Consider the following 27443-nt stretch of genomic DNA (forward strand, 5'->3'; position numbering starts at 1 on the left):
CCAGGATTTCCATTTGTTTTGAGTTACTATAATTAGCACTTCCAGCTTTTAGTTCAAACTTTTGAGAAAATCAGGGACTTTGTTAAAGAAGTGGTAGGGGGTTGGGGTCACAGGGACCGGCCAAGATGGACTGTTTTTCTGTTCCTTGAGAAAACACACAGATTGGCGTGTCTAGTCCACTGCGACACAGCTCTGTCTGTGACAACTGGAAACAATCCACTGGGCACTTCCTATGGGAAGGCGGGGCCAGGGAGGGAGGAATTGATAGGTTTTACAGACCCTACGAGAAGCTTCTGTGATTTGTAGATAACAGGATTCTAGGGGACTTGCTGTTTGTTTGTTGTTACCTGTTCCTCCCTCCTATTTATTCAGCCGGTGGTAGAGTCACAATAAATCCCTCAGGTTTGCGGCTCCTAAGTAATGCACTTGTTGCTCTTGCTGAGCCAACTGGGAACCTTGCTCCTGACTCCTTATTTTCTATAGCAAAGTCGTTTCTGAGTTTCAGCTACCTACATCACCATTTGTCACCTCCCTCCCCCCACCAAGTCGTAAGACACCCCAACTTCAGAATATTTTCACCGAGACCACGTAGCGTGTTTGCGCTACCTTCAAAAACCCTTTATGGCTCTGACCGTCATGTATTTACTGTGTCAGGTACGGGATCGGGGAGGCTGTAGGCTATTTAAAAGGCAACGTTCCAGGTAGGTACGGTGCTGTCCATTGGAAGAGAGCTCAGGAGGGGACAGGGCAAGGACCCCACAGGGGGAAGCATCCTTGAATTAAAGCCCCGTGTGAATGAACGAATGAATGAATGAATAATACGGGTAGGCAATGGAATTCAACACAAAACCTCAGTCCACATGAACAGCATCCAGTAATGCTGGACACGTCCTGCAGTCCCTTACCTGATCGCAGAAATAGCAAGGCCATCATCAGCCACCAAGGAGGGGGCGGGGCATGGTTCTGTCGTCATCATTTGTTAGGTTTTTAAAATTATAGCAATAAAATATAGTATTTTTACATTATTCAAAGCCCGAGAGCTGCCCAGTCTTCCTTCCAAAAGCTTGGAGGTCAATCCAATTAATTACTTCAAGCTAATTAATTACGAACATCACTTTACTGCAAGTAATTATCATTTTGCTCTCACAGGCATTAATTGTTTATATAAAATAATGTCACTGCACTGAAAAGTGCAATTAAGGGCTTTCTGAAACAAATGAATCAGACTAGAACTTTCTACGTGCAGGTGGAGCTGACTGGCTGGCGTCTATGAACAGAAGCCCTCTGCCAGTAACTTCACAAGCGGGAATTGAGAGTTTGAGCACTTTCTCCACGCGTGCGTATCCCGCGTGTGGCTGTGGAAGAGGGGTTACTCACTACTGGGCGCAGTCAATCAGCTGGTACTCGTTGGAGCGCTCATAGCAGGCACGCACTCCTTCATCCTCCCACAGAGCCTTGGCATGCTCATAGAACTCCTGAGAGCAAACACAAGAAAGGCCAGGGATGAGCATGTGCCTGGGCAGGAGCACGACCCCTCCAACCCTCCAACTCAGGCACCACCAGGCGCCCGTGACCAGCATGGGGTGGGATTCCCGGTGGCGAGCCAAATTAATGACTCTCAGCTCACAAGAACTTTCATTCAATTTGTTAAACGTAATTAAAAGCCAAAGTAATTAATTCCTGCTGTCCTCTTATTGTGAATTAACTGGTCCTGGGTACTGTTCCTCCTATGTTATTTTTTGGGGGGGGTGGCGGGAGGGGGAACACAGGGCAGAGTAAACTACTGAATCATTTTGTTTCCTCACACAATTGCCTTTACGGGAAAGATATACATTAATCTGAATTAGGAGAATATGCCAAGGAATGATTCAGTGTTGTGAAAACAAGATATTTCATTTGTAAGATGTGCTGGGATGAAATTTCCCTTCCAGGAAAATTTGAATTTTACCCCAAAAATATGATGGTTAGGAATTGCTGGCAAAGCTGGCCTTCTTGGTGCCCATCCCTCGGGGAGGGTGGTGATAGGGAGAAAAAAAGGGAGCAAATGACCTCTGGGTTGTTCTGAACTGCAGTGGGGGTTACGATGCCCATTTCATTTGAACATAGAAACGTTTTTAATTATTTGGGGGCGATCTTCCCTTAACAAGGAAAGAGGTTTTTTTCTTCGATGTGAATTCAGCAAGAGAAGGATTAAAAGTAGGAAGGGACACAGTCTAGCTATCAGCACAACTAATAAAAGGTTACTGTTCTGGTGCTTTTTCAATAGGCTGCCATTTCTTCTTCTATTAGAAATAGGCATTATATATATTGTGCTGACTGCTTGAATTTTTTTCCCAAGCAAATGCTGTTTAAAAAAAAAGCACCTAGCCCTACTTATTAATACTGCTTCCCTGCTAGTAGTAGTAGTTTGCAGCCAAGCCCATTTAAAATACACAAACACAAATTCCCAGGAAAGCCTGACAAAAGGCAACAATAACTCATTGTTTTAACTGTAGACAAGTCCTTTCCTTCTGGGCCTTATAAACTTGCGCATCTTTCCATCTTGTTTCCCCCTTTTCCTCTCATAAACTACTCCTCCCCTACAAACAAGGGTGGGGGGGGGGGTCCAAAATGTATATGCTTGGGCCTGGGCAGTTTTGTGTTACCTAAAAATAGTCCTTTATGGAACAGAGGATTTTTGTAAACAGCGTCCTGCACACCAACCAGGGTGCACATAAGAAAATCTCCAAGTTATAATTTAGGTGAAAGTCCTTTCTTTTCCTTTTTTTGCAAAAAAGGGGAAAAAAATGAGAAAGGGTTGCCAAGGACTGATTTTTGGGAAAAACAAGACAAAAAAACCTTAATAAAGGTCAACTAGCAAATTGTTTAAAATGAGAAAACTCAGGGCTGGCACTTCGTTTCTGCATTCTTTGGTATCTTGGGATACTTTCCTCTAACTGGACAATTAGCATTTGTGTGCCATGTTTAACATACAGCTTTGCTTGTCACAAGTCGTGTACAAGGGCATGATTAAGGCTGCGACACAACTCCTGACACTTTCCCGCATGAAAATTTACGATCTAATCAGGTTGAAGATTAAAGTGTGTTTACTTGTGGGGATGGGCGAGGCAAGATTTACAAGGGGTGATGGAATTCTGCTCACCTATTTTGAGCAAAAGCTCTAATGATCTGATTATTAGGGTTTTGTTTTGTTTGTTTGAACATTAAGGATCCTAAGGGAATTCACTTTTTCCTAAGAATCAGGATTGCTGAAACGAGTTTTGCCTGAAGTGTGTGGCTTTGGCACAGGTGTGCCTGGGGGTTGTGTGTCACCCATGTTCCTGTGCCACATACAGGTGACTCGCCAACAGAGCTCACCACCCGTGCCGCCCAGCGTGCCGGGGAGGGGGTTAAAGGGACAATCCAGGAGCTGAGCTTACAGGAGGGAAGTCAAAGTCAGGCACGTTCATCACGCTCAGAATGTAGTCCACTCTGAACTGGTTCTCAGGGTTGGCCAGCTCCACGGGGGGCACCAGGTTGCTCATGGCGGCCACGATGGTCTGAAAACAATTTAGCAAAGAGGTCAGGGGGACAGCACTGTCTGAAAGGGAGGCGAAGAGAAAAGAGAAAGGACCCAGACACGTACTTCGATCGCCTCTTTCAGGTTGTTTTTGATGTCCTGAACTTTGGTTGCCTTCTCACTACAGTGGGATTGAAAAGAGAAAGAGATCATATTGCATCACATTGATGAGCAGGGCCTCTTTAGTCAAGATATTCCAACTAAAAGCATAGTATTCTGTTCTTGTAAGAGCCATGGCTTCCAATCTGTCCAGATTGGAGGTTCCTGAATAAAGGATGGTTTCAAATTATCACTCCCAAAGGTGTGTCCTGAGGACATGACCGATTGGGGCAGCTTAGCAAACTGGCATCAAGATAATGATCAAGTCTACTGTACCAGAAGTCAGGCCTGGCTCATTGACCGTTTCAGATGGGTTCCATTTTGTGAAGCTCCCACTGCACAGCAACACTCCTACAAGGTTCCTATTGGCCCTTTACAACACCCCTGTGTGTGTGTGTGTGTGTGGTGTATATATTGGGGCTGGGGGAGGCTGATAGGTCAATCACATATTGGGGAGGAGAAAAGGTTTCATGGTTCCACTTGGGGCTTACTCCATCACTGGATTAGTACAGGGAACCAGTGAATGCAGATGAGGATACTATGAATTTTAAGAATTTGGGGCCGTTTTTATTAAGTCACCATGTCAGTCACCAGCCAGAGCAATGATGTTTTTCAGTGACATTAATATAGGTTGATCCTTTGATATGAATAGGGATAATGTAAGATTCTGTCCCCAGAAGTCTTCATGACCTGGGACTTGTGTGCTGGGGGTGGGGGGTGGCAAGAGGAGGGGTACCTGTTAGGAGAAGTTAAAGGTTTAGCAGTCTTTTTAATTGCGATTTGAACTTAAGTCATATAGGACATGTGGGATGATCTTTATTCAGAGTCACTGGGGCTGTAAGTAAAGGCCACACCCTTTGGCTCGTGGGGGGTGGGCAGGGAGGGACCCTGATGGAATGTGTCAAACAAAGTGCAGCAGGTGTCTTTCAGCGCTGTCATTTGAGATAGGACCCAAGCAGATTCAAGAGTCTGTGTCTTCAGGGAATAAAAAGGACCTCTGCCTTGGGGTATAAATCTTATCACACCTATTGCCTCAACCTTGTGGTTTTGGGTGGGGGGGGGGGAAGGGAACCCGAATGCAGGACACACCTACAGTGCATTAGAGCCGCACCGCGGGACTTGATATTACTGTCACGTGGCAGGAGGGTGCCACCCCTCAGAGGGAACTAAGGCTGAGGAAAAGTGAGTCACAGAAGCAGAAGGGACAGAGCCTCCTCTTTTTCTTGCTGTGTAGGACTTTTAAAAAGAAGCTCAAGATTCGTATCTGTGAAGCTTTCACTTGGTGGATTCACCAGGAGTCCTGGAATGGGGGGAGAATCAGGCTTGTGACCACCCAGGAGAAGAGGAAACACAAGGGGGGGGGGGGTTGGTTAACAGCTCCTGCAGGCTGCAGGGTGGTTAGTAGTAGAGCAGGGTGCAAGGGGTGGAGGGTAGAGGGGAGGTGCAGGGGGTCGTGTGCTCACCTGCCAACAGCACTGCCCACCCCCCATCCTGGCCTTGGGCGTTCTAAGGAATTGCTAACATTTCCTGTTTTAATCCTATTAAAATAAAGATCTGCATATTGATCTGAGGGGTGAGCCCAGATTTCGGATTTCATTTCACCCCTTCTCCAGAGTCAGCCCTCTTTCTCCCTTAAACTGGCCTCTGAGAAACTGCTTTTGATATCGAAGAGGCTGGTTTAGGAGTGTTCTCATTAGTGGGGGGAGGGTATGTTGTGGGGTGGGGGTAAAATATGGTCCCAGGAACACGCTCCCCCCCCCCGTCACGCCCACTTAAAAATGCTGAAGTCAGGAGAGCTTGAGGAGCAGACATGACAGTGAGAGGCATCCTGCAAACAGTCCTGCAAACCGGGAGTGTGGGCATTCATGCCTCGATGGGAGGCTGGGCTCTAGCCCCCTCCTCTTAATGCAACCTCCCTAGCTGTCCTGACCCTCCTGTGGGGCTTTTCTGCTCTCCACATGCACCACTGAAGCTCATTTCTGAAATTAGGAACCCTGTGCAGACCCAGTGCTACTAGGGTCAAAATCAGTTATTTAGACATGAGAAATTTCTAAAGGATGTGTGTTTGCCCCTAAAGTTCACTTATGGACTCAAATTTACCTAAAATCCCATGGGACAGATCCATTCCCATTCATTAAAAACAGGCTCCATTTGCATGGTAATGAGAGCCATTAACCTTCGCTTTCAACGTCCCAGAGTAGTTAAAATTAGAGATGTCCGGGTATTAAATACCCAAATGTACGTACAGCAAGAGGAAAGTACTTCCAGAAACTAGGTTCTTTCATTCAGTTTGATATTTTGGTCTAAGTAGTAGTATGATAATTGGAAAACTTCCAGTCTTAAATACGGATATTTTGAGAACGTGTTCAGTATTCATCTACGTATGTGAATAGGTGTGGGAGTATATCAAGTATAAAACAGCTAAAATAGAAATCTAAAATCTAATTCGGGTGTGTAATACTAAAACATAAAATTCTTCCATTGAAGCAATTACTATGTAGATGGAGATATTATACTGGGGCTGGCAGGTTTATCATCATTTTTACTATCACTTAATGAATTTAACGTTGATTGTGAAAATCAGAGAAAAATCCCTCAGAGGTCTCTAAAACTACTTACAAAGCCAAATTATGTATCCATGACCAAGTCTGGATGGACTAAAATATCAGGACTGGGGCTGAAGTGCTTTTAGCACATTGCTCCCCCCTCCCCCCATATGTATATAAAGCCTGTCGTCAGGGTTTGAATTTTAAGAGACCGTCCCCTCCCCCTCGTCAGCTGCCTAAGGGGTAGGGGGGAGGCTAGGTCGTCCTAAGAGTCTCTTTTCCGTCCTATAATACCTTATCATTGTGCTTTTGTGGGAAAGGACAGACAAAAGAAGACAGCAGACAGACGCAGGATACAGGGATTGCTGAGACATGCAGAGAATTTTTATTTATCACGTATGTTAATTCTTATATTTACTTGCAGAACAGAGTCACAGATAGAAGTGCAGGCAAGGTATTAGTAGGGTGCAAGGGTCTAGTACACAGTAGGTGGTTCAGTTAAGGGCTTGTCAGGTAGTTCTCAAACGCCAACTTTTGGTACAGTAAACGGTCACTTTTACGTAGATGCCTTTGGATTGCTGTTACACTAAGTTTTTGCCAATGAAGGATTTCATGTCATGTTTTTTTTTTTTTTTGTGGGGTTTTTGTAAATTTTTGTGTTTTTTTTTGAAAATTTTTTTTGGTTTTTGGTTATCTTTAGAGGTTAGGTGGTAGGGCCCCATCCCCCTCCCCCCCACAACAGAATAGTATTCTTATTAGAAGTTCCTAAGACCAGGCAATTCCAGCATGCAAAGTGTGATAGGACATAGCCAGGAAGATGAGAAACTGTAGCCATCATCTAGGGATAATATATTCTAAAAGAAACAGATGAACAAACATGTGTAAGTTACTTTGTCCCAGGATCCTTTGCCCCGCCCCACCCTGGCCTCAGAAGCTATTTCTTTGAGATACCCTAGGCTAGGTCAATTGGCTCTGCGTGTTCTCATGAGAAATAGCTGCTTCATCACTGCATGCTGAATGTGCAAGCAGACCTGCAATGGTTACCTGGCATGCGTGTGCGTGTCGGCATGTGATGGGGAGTGGGGATGGAGAACTGAAGAAACACAAAAAAATTGATAATGAATGGAGAAAAAAAAAAAAAAAAGCGGATGCCATCATGAATTTCCTATCCACTAGCTAACACAAAATGCCTCCAATTAAAAAAGTACTTGAAGATCTTGAAAAGATCGGAGACTTTTCGAGATCATTCTTAACAATGACCTCCTGCGAGGTGCCAAGGCACTTTTTTTCCTCCCCAAATTACAGACAGTGCAGCACCACGCATTTTAATAGGAGAGAAAGGTTTTTTGTCTTCCCCCTCAAAGGTCTGAAATTTTAAAATCAGACCAAGCACTGGGTGGAGGGAATTTAGTAGTTTTTAAAAACAAGTAGCCAATTTGAATGGACAGCTGGGGTAGGGGTGGGGAGTGGGGAAACAAACCATACGGAAAAACATCAATTCTCGAAATCTTAAACTGATCAGCCAAAGCTGAAATGAAATCTATAATTTTGTCCCCAGCTGGATTTAATTATACTTAAAGGCTCCCCCCCCCCCCCCCCCAATTACGTTCTGCGCTTCCCTGGCTCTGCAATGTTAAGAGACTGTTCATGTGTCATGTGCGAACGTAGACCATGATGGCTGATGGCCCTGAAATGAGTTCTGCTTCCTCCCCGGGTCTCGGTTTCCCAGTGTGATCTTCGTGTGTGTGTGTCTGTTAAAAAAGTTTTTCTGTTTTTGAATGTGCCTACCCATCGCTGTTGCTCCTTGCAGCTTGCGGGTCCTCTTCGCCGCCCCTTTTAAAGAGAGATTGAAAGCTCACCTAATCTGCAAGGCACCGCGATTTCCCAAAAACCCCACACAGCCTCTCTACATTCCTAAACAAGTGTCCGCCATCCTCCCGGGTCAATCCTGGTCGCCTTCCTGGCTAAGTTGGAATGTCTACTGAGACTGCGGCCGTGGAGGGAAGAATGCCACACCTCCGCCACCCTATTAGCCGAGCCCTCTGGAGACTCTCTGGTCGGGTATACAGAAGGGACGGATAATTATTTTCTTGTGCTTTCACTAAATGTACACGCATCAGGGAGATAAAGCAGTGATTTATCTCACAATTCTTTTGAGAATATAGCAGCTCGTAAGGCTTATTTCTCCCAGATCTCAATCTTTCCCATGTTGTATCTGAACACACAAAGGCACAGACATGCCTGAATTTTGCCCATGATTTCCTGGTGCAGTATTAATTTCCTCCCTTCTTGTAGTCGGGGTAACTACCTCTAAAGTGTTTTTATTTATATAATTGTTCCCAATAAATTGTCATCAATTAAAATTGTGTCTGCACCGTGAGGCAGCAAAAAAAATAAAAAATAAAAAATAAAATAAAATAAAAAGAGAGAAAGAAAAAAAACCTGGAAGAACAAAATCCACTACCACCACCATAAAAAAATAAAAAAATAAAAAATAAACAAACAACCAAAAGCCCCAAAACCGTACTCAAAACCTAATCTTCATAAATGGTAGGAATTCCTCCTTGAAGGTGGGAAGGGCAGCGCAGCTAAGCGTTCTACATGGGTTTTTTTAATTGATTAGCTTATTAGCTCAACCAATGTTAATGGCACCTTCCCCCACCACCCCAACATGAGGAAGAGTTAGCTTTGAGTTAGGAAAATCCACACTTGACCTCTGTATTTCTCAAGGTCAGATTAATATTACACTTTACCCTCAAAATGTAACCGGCCCGGCAGTCTGCGGATAGTTAAGGCAAATTTAATAGCTCAGCCCAGCCCTGACAAAGCGCACATTTACGGGAGTGAGGAGGGAAAGGCCCCGCGCCACGCAGAACACCCCGAGTGGATGGATGTCACCATTATTTCATAGGGAATTCCTAGTGAAGAAGGAAACCGCTTTTGTTGCAATACCGCAGTGAGGAAAAAGAAAAGAGGAGGCTCATTTGAAGGAGACAAAAATAAAGTTTCTAGACTCACACGAAGAATTCCCCTGTATGTCACTTCCACGGGCTAAATTTAACATCCTGAGAGATTACCTATGGCTTCCTCTACCAGGCAGGCAGACTGGGAATGTTGCTTCCTCTTTTTAAAAAGAAAATAGAAAAGAGAAGTTCTGGTTTAAATGCCTCGTGTGTGTTACAGACTGGCTCGTCAAGGGAGAACCCTTTCTCTAAAAATTAAAAAGAACTGTAGGGCAGCCTGGAGAGTGAGGAAGCCTTAAGTTATGGCAAGGATGTCCTACCTTCTGCTGGACTCAAGAAGGTAAACAGTGGCGGCTGCGTCCTTTTAAAAATGCTAGCCATGTCCAGTTTTAATCAAAATATTTATCTAGAGGGTACATGGTCAAATTATTTTTGCTTAACTAGCCTCGTGAAGAAGCACTCCCCGGCAAGTTGCCGGGGCGGGGGGGGGGTGTGTGTGATAATTATACAAGATTTATCTTTAAATTACAAATTCATATAACTAAAAGTCAGTTTTGGGCTTTTTGTTTATCAACTGCTGGCAATCTCTGGGAATAGGGCTTTATTGAAGGGTGTGTCAGGAATTAAGAATCTCAGAATTGCTTTGTGACAAGTGAGAGTGAGCCACTCTATTAGTGACCTGTATGTGCATATTGATAACACGTCGGGTCACTCCTAAAATTGGTAAAGTAGCCCATCCTTGCGAATCCATGCTTAAAGCATAGAAATCATCCTAAACTAAAACACCCAGTTGTATGTGTGACATCATCCTCAGCCCCGATTAGCTGACCTAAGAAAATTCTAGAATGTTCCATTAAGGGCTGCCTTTAAGTGCAGTCCTTTTACCTCTGAAAGGTAATAAAATCCATCATTGTGTCCTCAGTGCCTGGTGCGTAGAAGGCATCGGTACGTAAAGTACGTAAATGGCATCTTACTTGGGGGGAGGGACAGAGGGGGTGCCTTTGGTGCATAACAAACTATGCAGCCTTGACTCAATGTCCCCTTTCGAAACCAAAGGGGATGCAACGGAGAGACAAGTTTTAAACTGAACCCAGGTTTAAGGAAGGGATTAGGACTGCTAACCAGCTAGTAATTCCAAACTAGTGCCTTCAGGTGTTTGCAGTCTGGTGCAGTGAATGGCTGTCACCCCAGTGAAAGCAGAGGATGAGAGATTTAGTGTCTTCTGTTTCCAGGAGGGGGGGGGTGTCCATTTGGGGTCTGGAAAGAAAAGCCAGTGCCCTGATGATCTTGAAAGCTCCCCTCCGATTGCATTCTTCATGGCAAACAGGACCCTACATTTCTCTTAGGTCCCTCTCTCTTAATCTTTGTTCTCAATGCGGTATTGTCACCCTGTCCCTATACCAGGATGCCTGCAAGGACTTTTCAAAGGCAAAAATGCCCCTTGACCCAGCAGGCCGGAAATACCTAACTCCCAATCTCCATCACTTACATGTCGCCTTTTTCTTTCTTTAGGCAAGACTATTGACTTTATTTTATTTTTTTTTTAAAGAAAGGGAAACAATGATTTGCCCATAATATTAATTCCAAAGGGGGCTGGTGGGGGAACAATTATTAACAGGGACTACTTGCCTCTTCTAACTTTGTTTTAGGTGAGGACATTATTGAAACAGTGTTTTTCTCTAATAGCTTAAAACATCCTGCATTGGTGCATTGCGCTGACATCTACTGGGATGCGGGGGTGGGGTGGGGGGGGGCTTCTCTGCAGTGGCCAGGGTGCCCGCAAAGGGGGTGGCCTCGGCAGGTGTCAGCCATGTTGAAGACCCACTGCACCAAAATCTGTGGGCAGGTCTGCGGCAGACCTGTCACAGGGCCAGCCAGGTGCTGTTTTCCTGGGGTGGGGTGTGGGGTGGGGGTGTTTTCCTAAGAACCCTGGTGCTTTATTATTACTGTTATTATTTATTGCTGCACCAAAGATTAAAAGGAGGGGGGGGGGGAATCCCCAAAGAGCTCTTCCCTGGATTTTCTAACATGTAGCCTGAAAAAATTAAGTGAAAATTGGCTACCCAGCCCCCCAAATCTACCTAAACTTCCTAAAGGTTAGTATCAAACGTGTTAATCCTGCTGTGCCCTTGCACAGAGTTGACACTTACTCTCCATTAAACCCATTAACATGCAGGATCCTCATCTGCTTCACAATGGTGCTTTTACCAGATTCTCCGGCACCTAGAAAATGAAAGTAAGTCTCAGGTTATGAAGGAGGCATTTTACACACTTTGGGCAGGGAAGAGGACTGCCGTCTTTTCCATAGGAGCAGCACGCAGAAAAACAAACAAAATGACAAGACTTGCAATTTTCCTTGACATTTCGACGCAGAGAAAAATGAAACACATGTACAACTCTGTCTACCTGCAGTATTCACCATCACCGTTAACGAGAATTCAAAAGGGATTGCTGTTTTCAGGATTTTTCTGTCCCCCCCCCCTTTGGGTTGTTTTAAAATTTGTGGGGTGGGGAAGCCAAGGGGCAAAGGGAAGGAATGATGCAATTTTGTCATATGGGGGGGGGGGGGAGAGAAAATTGAAGTTAAAACTGAAACTGAATTCTTGAAATAGGAGCATTCACTTGGTGAAACGCACACATCAATGCAGGCAGCCACAGAATTCACTGTTTGTTGGAGGTTTCATGGTTAAAGCACCCAGGATTCACAAACAATGCCCAGACACCGCAGTCTCCTTCAGCTTTGCACTGACGCAGCATTTCCCTCCCGCAAATTCTCACAATGCAGCTTCTTTGCGGGCAGCTTTCTCTAGCCTTGGGCTACTCAAAAAATCAACCCCAACCCTCAAGGTTACGAGGATCCTCCCTCCCTCCCCGCCAAAGGTATTATCCTAAAGATAAATGATCTCTGGATACAAGCACCACCATGTTGCAGGGGCTGGGGTGGGGGTGGGGGTGGGGGGGTGCAGCTGGGGTGGTGGTGGGGGGAGTGGAAGCCCATCAATCGTATGTCATCTTTCTCGAAAAATACATTTTCATATCAAACGTAGTGCTTGAGAACAACCATATTCACATACAGCAACAACTGTAGAAAGTCTTAAAAGGACACGACTTAAATCATGAGGAAAAATATTCCCTGGGAGCTACTGAATTTTCAGAACCCCCAAGCCCTTCTCTGGAAGTCAGAAGGAGCACATGCCTCCATTTTAAGTCACCTTTCATTTGTAAACATATATTTTATGGGGGAAAAAAAAAAAGGCACATTTCCACCCAGCTAGAAGGAGGATTGCTATTTTTTTCATTTTCTTTTTTGCAAATGTACACTCTCTTCAACAAATACTCTTTGTGTGAAAAATTTTTTGCCCTCCTCCCACACAATCCTGTTTGGGTTTTTTAATTTTTTAATTTTTTTTTTTACCCTTTTTTTTTCACTTTTCATTTTATTAATTGCTTCTGTTTTACTGCCCAGAGAGCAAAGCATTCCTCCTTCTCTTGCCTTTTCACAAGGCTGTAATCAATATCTGTAAAAGTTAAAATTAGTTTCCACAGAAACATTGATTTCAAAGCAAACACTGTATCTTAATGAGACCAACTCTAATAAGTCAAAATATTTTTCTCTAATAATGCAGAGAATACAGGACATTAATCAGGGATCTGCAAATTCTTTTGTCAGAAGTGTTAACGTGTGTAACACCTCTCTCTCACAGACACAAACAGGTCTGTGCCTCAGTTTCCACATTTATGAAATTAGAGGACTGGGCTGAAAAATTACTGCAGGGGCTTTAGTGGCGCTGTAATTTACTCAATTTCATGTGATTAATAAGATGCATTTACAAAGAGGATCTGGGGTATCATTAAGGTTTCCTGGGGGGGGGGACATTATTTGGTGAGAACTACCATTTAAAAATGCAAAATGTGTGGCACTGAGTTGGGCTGCAGACCCTTATGCCAGGGGCTATCAATAAATCATGATAAAATGTAGCCATAAAAGCTAGGACACCTGGGGAAAATTAGCCTACAGGGATGCAAGGTGTGTTTCAGAGTAACAGTCTCAAATTAAGCGGAGACTTTGTGATCTCTGAGCAAAGGTGTCAGAAATTTAAGGCACCTTTAGTATCACATTTGCTTCAAATTAGTATTCAGGTAGCAAGATGGCATTCCTAGGAAAGATTCTAGACTTTTCCAGGCTTCTACTTTGAAATCAAGTTATATACACATTAATATTCACATGGCATAATTCTACCTTTAGCAGTTTTAGGCAAGACTTCAACACAGGTATCATTTAATTTTTGAAATGGCAAATGCATATAAACACCAGACTTATTACCACTTAATTTTCAGCTTTATAGAAATCTGGACCCAGGAGAACAAAGGGGTGACCCATCCAAAAAAAAAAAAGCAAACCAAACACCACCAACAAAGAAAAATCAACCTTTTTACATTTTTATTCTTTATACTCAAGCTGTTTTGTTGAAATGTGACCATGAACTAGGCTTCAACCTAGCAAATTCACAAATTAACTCAGATAGCCAAATTACTAAGGAAGTGGAAAACTTCCATACTAATTAATGCTTGTGTAATTCTTCTGGTCATTTCAACAATTTCTTTTATGCTTCTGTTTTATTTTGTCCCATCCCCCCCTCCCTTAAGAAAAAAGGAGGAAAGGCCATCTCCTTATAGTTAACACGCCCCCCCTCCCCGCCTTTTTTTTTTTTTTTCCTGGCCAAAGCAGAAAAACCGCAATCAAGAGAAAACCCAAAACCAAACAACCAAATGTCACTTGACAAACAACTAATTAACGTCTTTTCATCTCCTTCCACCTGGAAAAGAAGTCTTCTCCTGAAAGCGCTCTCCATGCCCCCTCCCACCTTGAAAAGGACAAAAAAAAAAAAAAAAACCACGCCATTTCCAGACCAAGAAGCCATTTACAGACAAATGTCATTTTCCAGTTCTGATTTGTGAATGTCTTTTTTTTTTTTTTTCCCTTCTTTCACAAAGCACTCTCAATGTGGCCGACTAACAGGAAAATGTGTGTGTGTGTGTGTGTGTGTGTGTGTGTGCGCGCGCGCGTGTGTTAATGGTTTGGTGCTGGTGGCGGTGGTGGAGGGGCTACAATTAAATTCTCTTTGCTTTTCAAAAAAGCCTGCATGTCTGGAAGAGGATAAAAAGGTCATACTGTAAAAATGACGTGTCATTTGGCTTCACTGGGCACTTAGCGTACTAACTCCATTTTCCCTTTTTTTTTTTTTAATTTTTTTTTTAATTTTTTTAATTTTTTTTTTTTTGTTTGTTTGTTTCTTGGGGTCTTAATTTTACTGGATTCTCCTGGTCTTCCTTCCACGGCCCGACCCGGCCCGGGACACGTCTGCTCCGCGCACACGGCGCGTCCTGCCCGAAACGCACCGAGTCGCGCCCAGCGGCGGCCGCGCTCCCGCCCCCCGCCCCCCCGCTCCGGCGCCACGACTCGCCCGCGCCCCCTCCCCCCCACTGCACCACCTTTGCCGCCGCGATCCCTTCCGAGGGGCTGATGTCACCCGCCCCCCCACGCTCCTCGGCCACTGCCCCCGCCGAAGCCTCCCCTTGGCGAGGTCCCCCCGCCCGCGTCACCCCCTCCTCTGCGGCCCCTTTCTCTCCCTCTCCCAACAAATCACACATCCCACGGAGGCGGGTCCCCCTCCCCCTGCCCGCCACCCCATTTCCTGTCCCCGAAACCCTCTTTTTCCTTTTTTTTCTTTTTTGTCGCAGTCTCCCGAGCCCGGCGGGGCTCCCCCTCCCCCTCCCCAACATGCACCCAAACCCCTGGCGTCGTGTAGGCCTCGCGGAAAACAGAGAGAGGAGAGGAGAGCGAGGGGGAGGCGAGAGAGAGAGGGACGGACGGACGGACGGACAGAGCGGGCGGGCCGGGGGGGGGGCCGCGCCCGCGCCGCCGCGGCCCCCGGCCCCGCTCCGAGCCCCCGCCCGGCCGAGTCCGCGCCCCGGGGTCCCCCTTCCGGCCTCGCCCCCCCGGGGACGGCCCGCGAGCGGGCGGCGGGCTCGGGAGCGCGCGCCCGGGGCGGGGGGCGGGCTCGGCGCGCGCGGCCTGCGGGGCGCCCCGAGGGGCCCCCGGGCCGGGCCGGGCCGGGGCCGGCGCCCCCCGCCCCGCCCTTACCCAGCAGCAGCAGGCGGTGCGTGGCCCGGTAGACCTGCTTGTCCTTCTGCAGCTGCTTCTCGATCTTTTTGTTGGCCTCGCGCTGCGCCTTCTCCTCGTTGCGCTGGTCCTCGGTCTTACTGTTTCCGAGGCAGCCCATGGCGGCGGCGGCGGGGCGCGGGGCGCGGCCGGGCTGCGGCGGCGGCGGCGGGGCCGGGGCCGGGCGCGGGCGGCCTCACGCGGGCCGGGAGGGCCGGGAGGGCCGGGAGGGCCGGGGCAGCGCCGGGCGGGCGGGCCGGGCGCGGGCTCGGCTCCTCGGGGAGGAGCGCGCGGGGCGGACTGCGGGCCGCGGGGCGCGCGGGGAAGGGAGGTCGGCGGTCGGACCGAGGGGAGCGCGAAGCTCCCCGCCCCTCGAGCCGAGGCCGAGGGGGGCTGATGGCCGCCGCCGGGCCGAGGCGGACCAGAGCAGGAGCTGCGGGAGCTGCTGCCGCCGCTGCCGCCGCCGCCGCTCTTATTGCCTCGGCCCGGGCCCGTCGCCGCCCCGACCCAAAGCTTTGCAGCGGGCGGGGGGAGGCGGGGGGAGGAGGAGGAGGCGGCGGCGGCGAGGGGGGTGGAAGGAGGAGGAGGAGGAGGAGGAGGGATGAGGAGCGGCGGCGGCGGCGGCGGCCGCGGCGGCGGGGAGGGCGCGAGCTGGCGGAGGGAGGCGCCCCCCCGGCTGCCCGGGAAGGGGGGTCCCTCCGCCCGCGCCCGCGCCCGGCCCGGGACGGCCCGCGGAGCCGCCCCCTCGCCCCCCGGGCCCGGGCCCCGCTCGGGCCGGGCCGCGGGGGGAGAGGGGGCGGCCCCGAGCCGGTGACGACCCCTCGCACGACGCCAACGCTCCACCCCCCGGGCCGCGCAGCCCGGCGGCCCCCGAGGCCGAGCGCCCCCACCCCCCTCCCCGCCCCTCCCGCGGGCGCCGCCGAGGGGCCGGGGTGGGCGGAAGGGGAGGGAGCGCGAGCCCGAGCCCGGACTTCGGAAAATTTTCGAAAAGAGAGAGAGAGAGAGAGAGAGAGAGAGAGAGACACGGAGAGAGCCGGAGAGCAGGGAGAGTGTGGAAGAAGCGAGGCGAGCACGAACCAAAGGACAGAGCAACCGAAAAGGAAAATGTGTCCAAACACACACACACAAATACTCAATAAAAATCCACACTACACAGCGATGGTGGTGTCTGGTGGCGGTGGCGGTGGCGGTGGCGGGGGGCGGCGGGGGGCGGGGGGCGGCCTAGATGAGCCGCTCGTCGCGCCCCCGGCGCCGGGCGCCCTGGCCCGAGCCGAAGGCGCCGCCGGCCCCCGAGCGCCCGCGGCCTCTGCGCCTGGCGCGGCCGCCCAAGTAGGAGAAGAAGGCGCAGCCCAGGAACACTCGGAAGCAGCAGGTCGCCCCGAACACGAAGCCGCAGCCGCGGCCCTGCTCCGTGCGCTTCTGCAGCAGGAAGTTGAGCACCCACGAGGGGCTGCGCACCGAGAACACCAGGAAGACCACGAGCGGCAGGTGGGCGCTGAGCGCGCCGGCCTTCAGCGGCCCGGGCCGCCACACGACGCCCCCCACGCGCGGCGCCGAGTAGTAGGCGTCGTCCTCGTCGCCCGAGTCCGTGTCCCACGCGGCCCAGGCCCTACTCGCGCCCCCGCCGCCGGCGCCCTCGCCGCCCCCGCCGGCGCCCTCCGCGGCGCCCTCGGTGGTGGCGGCGGCGGCGGCGGCGGCGGCAGCGGCGGCGGCCTCCGGGCCTCGGGCCTCCTCCGGGGCTTCGGGCGCCGCCGCCTTCTTCTTCTTCTTCTTCTGCATCTTCTCCAACTTCTTCCTCTCCTTCTCCTTCTTCTTCTCCTCTCTCCTCCTCTGCTCCTGCAGCTTCTTCTCCACCTTCCTGCGCTCCTTGTCGCTCAGGAACTTCTCGGGGGGCGCGCCCCGCGCCGTCGCCGGGGTCCCCTCGGCGTCCCCGCTCCTGCGCGGGGCGAGCGGCTCTCTCGGCTCGGCCAGCGCCGCAGCCGCCGCCGCAGCTTCGGCAGCCACCTCGGCCGCAGCCGCCGCCGTCTTCTTCTCGCTCTCCGCCGCCGCTCGGGCTTTGATCTTCATGGCCATCTTCAGCATGGTGGCTCGGCCCCTTCGGGGCGCCCTGCTTGCCCCCGGCCTCGGCCTGGCCGGACCCCGAGCGCCCCGTGTCGGGGGAGGGGGCGGGGTGGGGGGAGGCGGCCGCGATCCCCGCCGCCCGGAGCGGGGGACCGCGGAGCGCGCGCGGCTGGCTCGCCCGCCCGCCCGCCCGGCCGCCCGGCCGGGGCTTCGGGCTGCTGGGCTGGCTTGCCTAAGAGTTAGCGCCAAAAAGGATGAGCAAACGGAAAAAACAAAAAAAAAAAAAGGGGGTGAGAACAAACCAAAAAGCACCCAACAACAGCGAGAAACCAAAAAGCACCGAGAAATGTCAGACAACTCAAAAAAGAAAAGTGCAGAGGCGCGATGGCACGAGTTTGCTGTTACCCTCAGGCGCTCCTCGGTTTGGCTCTTGGGCACGCCAATGGAGAGGAGGAGAAAAGAGAAAAGAGAGAATTGGGGGGGTGCCCGGCGGGCTCGGGGCAGGGCGGCAGCGCCGGGGCGCCCCTGCCCTGTCCCGGCCCCGGCGGCTCGTGCCCCGCGCCGGGCGACTCGCACTTCCTCGGGAGGCCACGGTGCACCCGGACTTACATGTGAGTGAGGTGCACTCACACGCAAGCAGGGCCTGCCTGCCTGCCTGCCGGCCGCCCGCCGCCGCCCCGCGCCGGGACAGGGGTTCGCTCCAGCCGGCGCCGCAGCCCCGACCGGAGAGCCGGGAGCCGGGGAGCCAGCGAGCGCCGCCGGGCCAGCCACCTGACGCAGCCCGCTCCGCGGTGCCGACGCGACTGAGTGTCCCCGCCGGAGACGGCGCTCCTAAGCCGCCCGATGACGCCCCAGCCTCTTCAGAGGACGGACCCACAGCGGCGGCCCCTATAAACCGAAGGGGAAGCCGAAAAATCGGCCCGCCGAGGACGCGCCCAAACGGGCCGCCGCGCGCGCAGGGGGCGCGGGCCGGGGCGTGGGGGGCGTGGGCGCGGGCGGGGGGCGCGGGGGGCGCGGCGGCGCGGGGCGCGGGGGCGCCCAAGGCGGTGGGCGCCGGACCCCGCCTCCCGGACCTGCCTCCCAATTTTCGGTGAGTGGTGTAGCCCTGGGCGGCGTGCAAAGTGTGCGACGGCGGCGCTCGCCCCTGCCGCGCGCCTCCTTACCTCCAGCTCCCGGCCGGCGCACGCGGGGACCGCCGCCCACCCCGCCCCTTCCCCGCGGCGCGCGCCCGCCCGCCCGCCCGCGGAGCTGGGTGTCGGAGACACTAATGCATCGCGACGCCCGCGGAGGGTGCTCAGCTGTCCTGGCGGGAGGCGCTGCTGCAGAGGCCGCGGTGCAGGGTGCAGGGTGCACGGTGCAGGGCGCAGGGTGCACGGTGCAGGCGGCGGGCTCCGGGCGGCGGGCTCCCGGCTGCACCCTCGGGGCCCGCGGCGGCTTCCCCGGGCGGGACGGGACGCCTGCTTCTCCGCGGCCCGGCTGGGGAGCTCTGCAACAGAGGGGAAAAGTAGTTTACGGAACACGAATTAGTTTGAGCGTCGTTTACAAACTTTATAAAAGTGTGGCCCGGCACCAGGCACACGCACAGCACGCGGGGTGCGGAGCAGCGACACTGAAGTTCTGCAACAAGGACGCTGCTCTGCTCCCCACGCGCGGAGCCCCCGCGTGAGTCACTTGCACGGGTGTCTGCTTGGGTGCAGCTCGTTCATTCATTCATTCATTCATTCATTCAATCAATAAAGGTGGTTCATGCGGCTCACCTTGTGCCCAGGTGAGCGCAGGTGAGCAGGCTAAGACACCGCGACTGCCTTTGATGGGTGGGCGGGTACCACCACCTAGACAAGGTGGTCGTGAACTCTCTCCCACCCTTGACCTTCGTTGACCTAACAGACTTCCCGGAGCCTCCGGTTAAAGTGAGGAAGGAAGCCCACCTGTAAATGGAAACACACCTAACAGAGCTAGGGGCCAGGGGTGACTGATCCCGCCGGACGCCTCGAGCCAACTGTCGCCAACAGTTCCTAAGTTTTCTTTGGACACGGAAAGACACTAGTAACCGTTCAACGGCACTACTGAAATCCCCTTTCCCAAAAGTAAGAGAAGCTGTGACAGATGAAGATGTCACCTATTATTTTTCTTGGCCCCATCAGGTACACCTCCATCCCTGTTCTACAAGGCCTCTTTTTTATGGATCCGGGAGACAACAGGGCAATTCAAAGTCACTAAAAGAACACTTGGAGTTAAGCACAGGAAGCAGAAGCCGCAGGCCAGACCCTCATAACCCTCAGCAGCGGCCTCGCCGAGGGCCTCCGAAGCTCTCCGCCAGCCGCCAGCCACCGGTTGCTGTGCTTGCCTTCCCCTCCTCACGCGCAAACTTCACCAGGTCTCTATCACACACGTCTGGCCTCTCTTCCACACAAAAATATACCTTCTTTTGAAAAGAGCTCAAAAGAACTGCTGTTCCAGGTTGACGCTTTTTTTTTTCTTTACCTAAACCAGAGCGGGTAAAAATAGTGAACCCGTGGACCCAAAGGGGCCTGAAAGCCACCTCCACAGCAAGGCCTTCGGAGCAACTATTCTGTGGCTCTTCCGAGAGATCGTGACTCACAGTCATTCACCGACTAGATTAGACACTAGTTGAAGACAGGGCCCACGTTTTCTATCTTCCTATATTAAATAAAAACTTCTTGGTTGAATTTGATTAACTGACTGTGGATTTTTAAAAATTGGCAAAGATTTATAAGGAGGAGGAACAGGCCAGAAATTTGTTACGCTCCATTTGTACAAAAGCATCTTCCTTCCTGCTCCTAATGTGGCAAAACACAAATATACTGTATTTAAGAGGAACAAGGTAAATAGTAACCAATGATACTTATGCCAGTAGCTACACCTTACTACAGTGAACCTAATGCCCAGTCTCCTTATTTGGAAAACCTTGAGGTGGGTTACCGTCTACCCCCCCTTCTAGATAAACATCACACCTAAACTTTCAAAGGGACGAACCCGTCCCATGTCACACTCAGAAACATATTCCAGGCAAGGTACAATTGGGACCATTGTCCCGGAAATGTATCGAGCAAGGTCAGACTTCATTCATTTCAGCCTCTAACCCAGCAGGCCATCCTCCAGAGGTCTTTGTTTTGTCTTAGTGTAGGTTTCACCTATATGTCATTATGACCACTGATGGACAAATAAAGCATTTACTTTGTAAATAAATGACAGCAGGTGGAATCAAGGGTTTACAGGTAAGCAAATGACACCGAGCACCCTGGAACACAAGCTCGTTTGTGGTCTGTTCGGCTTTCTGTTTTCACCCGACACAAACTGAAAGACGAGATTTTACTTAATTGGCGTGGTGAGCCGACACCGTCTAGAGTTTTCGGTCTAGCATTTGACCTACCCAGGCCTTAAAAGCTTTAATTTTTTTTTTAAAAAGGTTTTCACATTTGGAGGCCACCATGCGTGACCTTTTCATATGAATTAGTAATTTATTCTAATAGGTCGCTGCCATTTTAAGTACCTGGCTTACGCTTTGAAAGTACAGCAATCCATTAGCATAATTCTTGGAACAGTTCAGCTAGAGTTTTTTAATGGAAGGGGCCTCTCATTTGGCTCTGGGAGAGATGGAAGTTGTGGAAAACTAAAGGCTCCAGAAAGGGGCAAAGGGCCGGAATGTCCTGAGGATAAAATGTCTAGGGAGGGCACAGGTCCCTGGCTCAGGTGACCTGCTTCCTGGCCAAAGCCAGCAACTTGGGATAGCACACCCTTAACCTAAAACACTAGGTCCCCTCATGATACGCCTTGGATTAAGCAGAGCCGCACACTACCCAGAGGGATGGCCTAGCAAGAGATCTTCCCAACACGACATTTTGCGACAATGAATTCCCAAGTCTCGGTTTGAATTTTGTGGTCTTGCGAGCTTCGTATTTAGGGATGGATGTGTTCCTTGGCTCTTTTGCATCTTCCTGCCTGGGTAAGAAGGCCTAGTCTGCTTTTAGAAGCAATAGACTCGCTATAGCTTGGAATCTTGAAAATATTGTTACACTTAATGATGTAATTGAGTTTTTGGACAAGGGTGTTCTTACTGGCTTTTCATCCGTTGGGGTCATGGAAAGAGCCCAGGGAAAATATAGTAATATTTTAACAGCCTCGGAAACAATAAATAGGTTTCCACTGAAACGGAAACCTCAGCTGTAAGATTTTAATAGTATTCAGTGCTTCCACAGTGTTTTCAGTCTTTAAAGCACATTCTGTACTTTATTTAGATAGAAGGACTAAAATGGTTGCAAATGAACGTGACCTGAAACCTGTGCTATGTAGATGATGAGAGTAAGAACTAAGACCCAGTAAATCCCTGGTAAGGAGGTCCTATTACTTAGGACCACAGAGTTCTTAAAATCTAACCTGGTGATTACCCAAGGCATTTTTTTCTTGTCATATTCCCTAGTTAGTAACTTCAATCGCAAAGTACTTCTAAACTTGCATTCCAAACTAAACGCAATGTTTAAGTCAGTAAAACTTCATTTCAGAAGATCTGAACTCAAAGAATTAACTACATGCCATGTGAAAAGTCCCTATTTCATTGCCATCAACTAATTTCAAAACAATTTGTTTCAAATTCAAAACACAGCTGATCCAAACAGAATGTGGGAGCACAATGGTCCATGTGTTTGGACCCAATTTCTTGAGCACTGGCTCAAGAGCCAGTGCTCTGAGATGCCATTGAAGCATCTACTTGAAAATGATGGTGCACAATATGAGGGTGACTGAGACTTTTTGCCTCTTTACTGATCTTTCTTGACTCTGATGAGTGGGCCCCATTTATGAAGGGAGCTTTCTGGTCTCCACGGATGCCCTGTGTCCGGGGCCATGAGCGCCCTCCTTACCTTTCTCACCAAACCCCCAAGAGCCCCCAGAGTGGGTGGGAGTAAACCTTTAACAAAGCCAGCCACCATCTACCTTAAAAGTGGGAAACCATCCAAGAGAGACTATGTGCTTTACTCTGTTCCTTTTAAAGCTTAAACCTAAATAATATGATACACATGTTAACCTTGACTGAAGATTCTAGATGGACAGACCCTTTGGATTAGGGGCACAATGACATCAAACATAACAGATCCATGGACCCACTAACTGGAGATCATAATTGGGTTTGAAAAAAAAAAAAAAAGCTGTACGAGTGTTACTGCCCTTGAGCAGGAAAATTAATTTTCCTCAACTTAAAATATTTTTAACTCCCCTTGGGGGAAAGTCTTTTCATGAGGGCTAAGGTAATGGCAAAACCTGTTGCTTAGAACTTTTAAGTTGGCCTTGAGGACGGAAACTCATCCAGGATGGGGAGTGGTGGAGGGAGGGCCGGCTAACTTCTATTTTCATTTACAGGGTGTCTTATTTAAATGGCATTTTGATCCGACATCTCACTAAACAAGGAACAGCGTAACAGGAAAAATATAAACAAAAAGCAAGTTGGCGCGATCGATACAGCGCTGAAGTCCTAATCAGACCTCCTCAGATTAAAGAGGCCCCTCTAATTGCTCTGATTTTAAAGATTTTAGTTTTTTTTCCCCATCGCATTCAATTCTTCAAATTCAGCCCCCTTTAATTAAGAGTTTAGAGAGTTAAACGCTCCAGATTAATCAGGTAATAAATTTCCTTTCACTAAATGCTGCTTTGTGTATATAACATTCGCAAATGCAACAATTTCTAGATTCAAGTTTTACGTCCTGGGTTTTACTTCATTTCCCTACCAACTAAATGCAGGTGATCATTTTCAAGTGGCCCTGCAGTTAGTTACTAGCCCCCCTTTTGCCATCACTGACATGCTGGCTGGCGAGGCTGGGGTGTCCTCTGCCCTCCTGGCTGGAGCCCCCTCCCCTCGTCCCATTTCCATCTGCTGTTGGTAAACCCTGAATGAAGCAATTCATGTGACATAATTAGTCACATGCCTTCTTCATCTAGACATGGATCTACCTTTTCATCTTTTTGTGTTTGCCCACACACGTTTAGACTGAAATAGAAAAATGTGTAATTATAGTGTGGCTCCACCTATTTCCCTGGGTTTTTGTTTGGAGGGGGGGAACAAACCATCCGGCCGCCAACAGCATGGCCCCCACATGGGGAAAGCCACCTCCTCCTGGCTGTCCCCCCCCCCCCAAACTCCACTCAGCCACCATTCGGTGTAATTCAGGGTTTGCTGGGAGGCCCGAGGCTGGGCCCCCCCCCGGCTCCCTTCCCTCAGGTTACGGGGTCAGCAGGGTGCACAACTGTGGCCGGCCTGCCCGTCAGGAGCCCACTGGACATCAGCAGAGCCCCGCTGGCACTCTGGCTTCCTGAGGTCTCTGCTGACCTCTGGAAGTTAGGACGAGAAAAATCACTCAGCCAAAGCACCAAGCAGTTGCAACCAGTCTGGGGATCAGATGAAAAGGAGATGTTTCCATGAGCTCCAGACCTCAGCCCTAGCCACAGCCGCGTCTCGGGGTCTCTGCATGCCCGCCCAGCACTGGGAAGGCGGCCTCTGCCGCTTTCCTGAACATTCCTGCCCATCGGTTGCCTTAGTCTCTACTACCTTCTCAGATTACGGCTCCTTTAATTACACTGAAAAAATGGAAAGAATGTCGCTGACTTTACAAAGAACACAAAGCAGGGTTGCCTTAAACCTAAATATAGCCAATTTCTTTCAGAAGGCAGACAACTCGGCTTTCAAACGAGCTGCACTTTGCGGATTAATTGCAGATGGTCAATTCATTTATTAAGACCCAGGTGACAGAAGGGCCCAGCGATTGGGAGGACAAATTAAAAATGTGTGTTGCTTTTGGGGGCCATTTACATAAAATGAGGAGACCTGATTAACGATGAGCTCCCCCCCATCTCACCCCACCCGCCCCGTCCTAGCACTTAATTGTAAATTATGACTTGCCAATGATGGCAGGCTAACGTGGCAACCCAGGGAAGAGGGAAGAGACCAAAGCTGCAGACCTGCAGAAAGCAGTACCTGTCCTAAGGCAGGTAAAGACATCAATGAAATGCAAGCCTCACTTTCCCCTGCTCCAAGGCGGTGGCTGCAGCCGAGCAGAGGATTTGGTTTCTGCTGCCCCAGCTCTCCACTAGGTAAGAAGCGGCCCCGGGAGAGACAACACCGGAAAGGATGAGCTATCCCCGGGAGCCAGGCAAATTATGGATTACACCACCCCTCCTTCTCTGAAATCCTCCTCTAAGGGTTAATAGGTGAGCAGTAGCAGCTTGGAATGATTTATTTTTCTAAGGAACATTAAATACTGAGTTGCTCATGCTGAAATAATGCCACAGCTGTGACCCGTAGGGCTGAATTTTGGACACGGGCTCGAGTGACAGGTGTACTTGATGTATGCCCAGCTTGGCTGGAGTTGCAATGCCCCACTCAAATTTTCCCCCCAATTAATTGGTGGGGACTCTGGAGCCAGCCAGGAAAGCAAGTGCCTTTTGCCACAGACACAGAAGACCATGTGTGCTCAGCCGTCAACAAAAAACGCCAGCCTGGGGGAGCTGCGGGGGGGGGGGGGGGGGCACAATGGAAGCACTGCTCCCTGAAGGTAAAACAAGAAATCCAGGCAGACCTTGGAAGGTGGGGGAAACGCAAAGGTGGGAGCGGAGAGAACTGATTAGGACCAAACCCTTCCCGGTTTTAGAGCAAACAGGTCTGTCCTATAATCACTTCTTGGAGGATTTTAGCAATTGAAGCGAGCCCGGGATTCTAGGAAATGTGTCACCAAAATTGGTATTATTAGAGGAAGTGGCACAAAGCTAGAAACGCAGAGTCTAATCTGTAACATACTAATTATACCTATTTTTATCACAGGGTTGCCGTGACCTAACACCAAGATACAAGATCTCTAGAAAACTGGCCCTTTGCGTATGTAAGACATGAACACCTTGGGAGTGGGGGTGCCACAGGACAATGGCTTCACTGAGTCCCGTGGTCCTCTCTGGGGTGAGAAAGCAGCAGTCACCCATGAAGGCAGCTGATTTTCATGGGAACTTGGAAGCAATGAAAGAAGCCAAGTGAGGCTCTAGACCAAACCTTGGGAATTCTGGGGTGATGTCAGCACACTGGGAAGAGGGCAACTCTAAAATGTCAGTCTGGCCGGGGCAAGCTGGATTATGCCCACAGGGTGTCCTGGTCTAGAGAGAGAAGGAAGAAGGCTGGGCTGTGTTTTGTCAAGCCAAGATGGATCCTGGACAGGCTTTCCTTGGTCCTTCCCACTGACTACAAAGGCCCCGGGTCCCCCGTCTTCTGGCAAGATGGCGCCACATGGCTGATGGATAGAAGACCAGCTCCAAATGCTGCCACGTCTCCCACTTTGGAGACTGGTTCAAGACTGCTTCTCGCTAAGATGAAGATGGCTGAAGATGTTGACCAACTTAAAGCCATGTTAGTTTTCTCTGCTTCTTATTCTTAAAAGATTCTCATTCTTAATCTCTGCCTTCTGAGTACCAGTATTTCTTTAATAACTGGATCCCCAGAGCTGCTTCCAAAAGCAGAGCTGTGAAGGAACCTTTCAAAGGAAGTTGATCTAGAACTTAGTTGGAACCCAAAGACACCTAATCTTCAAGTTAAAATGGATATTCCATTTACTCACCGCCATTGAAAGCATCCCCACAAGTCTAGGAAACCCTGACCCCAAATTCCTACCATGAGGTTATTAACCCATGCCTCAGGGGGGCGCCCCAGAGCAGGATAATTTTAAAACCACTCTGTGCCTTAAAAGTGAGTTTCTTAGATGGTTTTCTGTTAATTAAGTCAAGGAGTACTCTAAATATATCATTTCAATGAGCTGCCATGAGTTGGCTGAATGCAAAATGTGGAAAAAAAACCAAACTGTTGACTAACTAGTGTGATCCCCAAGGACACTTAATGCTTGAATCTTCAATATAAAATACCTTGATATTTCATTTCCCTTGCACATTCTTAAATGTGTTAAGTAAACGTGTTTTCTTCAACCTGGCATAGCTATCTATCTGACAGATTGACTGAAGCTACGGATAGCAGCGAGGGGGACTCTGGAAAAAGGAGAAGGCAGGCAGGACCCGAGGCGAAGGAGAGAATTCTGCGACAAACATCTAGTTTCTAAAATGGATGCCAAAGGCAGGGGGGATTTGGGAAGAAAAGTACACGTGTCATTTCTAAAGCGTGCAGAGCACAACAGCACATTCTGCAAAGAAAAAAATTTTTAAAAAGCGACCAGCGGCCCACAAACCCCAGGGAAACAGACAAAAAAAAAAAAAAAAAAAAAAAAAAGATCGTTCTGATTTATCATAATGGAACCTTTGCTTAACCTTCTTCCCAATACCTGGCAATTCTGTGAAATCACCCAGCTGTCACTCTCTTCCTTTTAGGAACGTGACACTGATTTGTCTGGCCGAGACCCATTATTAGAATTCTGAGGTCTGCCTAATGGGGCTACTAATAAATCTAAGTCATCAATTCTTGACCTCTCTCTCCCGAAATTCTCGGTATTGTGGTCAACTGCTGCAAAGACGTTTTCCAGGTTCTGTAACTGTAACATAAAAATAAAGGATCGAGGCTGGGTGGGTTTGGAGGTCTGAGCACATCTGGGCTCTGCACTCCCTGTGGCCCGGAGGGAAAGTAAGACCCGGTAGAGACAGCATCTGGGGGTAATATCAACGGGCTGCGTTGGGCTGAGCTGTCTTGCAAACAGGAACGAAGGGTAGGAGGCTGGAGTACGCCGGGGGCGCCAGTGCCCGTCCCTGCCTCTCCTCAGCCCCTTCCTCCTCCACCTGCCTGGCTGCTCACCGCACTGAAAGATCAGGACAAAATGTAGCCCAGACAGTTGAAACTGGCTATCCACGCGAGAAAGAAAGAAAAAAGAGAGAAAAGATAGATGATCTAGCTCTAGTTGTGATGACTTTGCGATAAAGGGGATGGGAGGCCAGCTTTTTTGAGAAAATGAACCGTGGACTTTTTTTTTTTCTTTCTTTTTCTATAAAAGCTGCATCTCTCATCCTTAGTGTTGACTGGTGGGACCGGGGCAGGTGGCTTTAGGTTTTAGCTTCCTCTAAAT

At 49.7% G+C, this 27443-nt stretch overlaps 2 protein-coding genes across 11 annotated transcripts in view; both read right to left on the minus strand.

Moving 5' to 3' along the window:
* GNAS (GNAS complex locus) overlaps positions 1–27443 on the minus strand; it is a 67351-nt gene that overhangs the window by 3933 nt on the left and 35975 nt on the right. For 2 of the 10 annotated variants that reach the window (XM_072735512.1, XM_026015016.2), the window contains exons 2-6: positions 11318–11390; positions 7993–8037; positions 3626–3680; positions 3420–3539; positions 1378–1475 (exon numbers count right to left, since the gene is read on the minus strand). In XM_072735512.1, the coding sequence (XP_072591613.1) occupies positions 1378–1475; positions 3420–3539; positions 3626–3680; positions 7993–8037; positions 11318–11390 (391 nt within the window). Of the gene's footprint in view, positions 1–1377; positions 1476–3419; positions 3540–3625; positions 4520–5141; positions 7059–7992; positions 8038–11317; positions 11391–15312; positions 15523–27443 lie in introns of those variants that run through there. The other 8 variants (XM_026015019.2, XM_026015020.2, XM_026015015.2 and 5 more) reach the window with 8 other exon arrangements.
* LOC140595384 (uncharacterized) lies at positions 18242–26006 on the minus strand. Its single transcript, XM_072736328.1, has 3 exons — positions 26001–26006; positions 19149–19510; positions 18242–18877 (listed from the first exon to the last, which is right to left on the minus strand). The coding sequence occupies exons 1-3, from the start codon at positions 26004–26006 to the stop codon at positions 18280–18282; spliced, it is 966 nt and encodes a 321-aa protein (XP_072592429.1). The 3' UTR covers positions 18242–18279.

Source organism: Vulpes vulpes, chromosome 14 (genome assembly GCF_048418805.1).
Source record: "Vulpes vulpes isolate BD-2025 chromosome 14, VulVul3, whole genome shotgun sequence".
NCBI classification, from domain to species: domain Eukaryota; kingdom Metazoa; phylum Chordata; class Mammalia; order Carnivora; family Canidae; genus Vulpes; species Vulpes vulpes.

What these genes read in the sequence shown, in the direction of transcription:
- LOC140595384 (XM_072736328.1), bottom strand. An exon ending in TGCGCTCACCTGGGCACAAG is followed by an intron (nt 18,878 to 19,148) that starts GTGAGCCGCATG and finishes CCTCTGTTGCAG; the next exon opens with AGCTCCCCAGCCGGGCCGCG.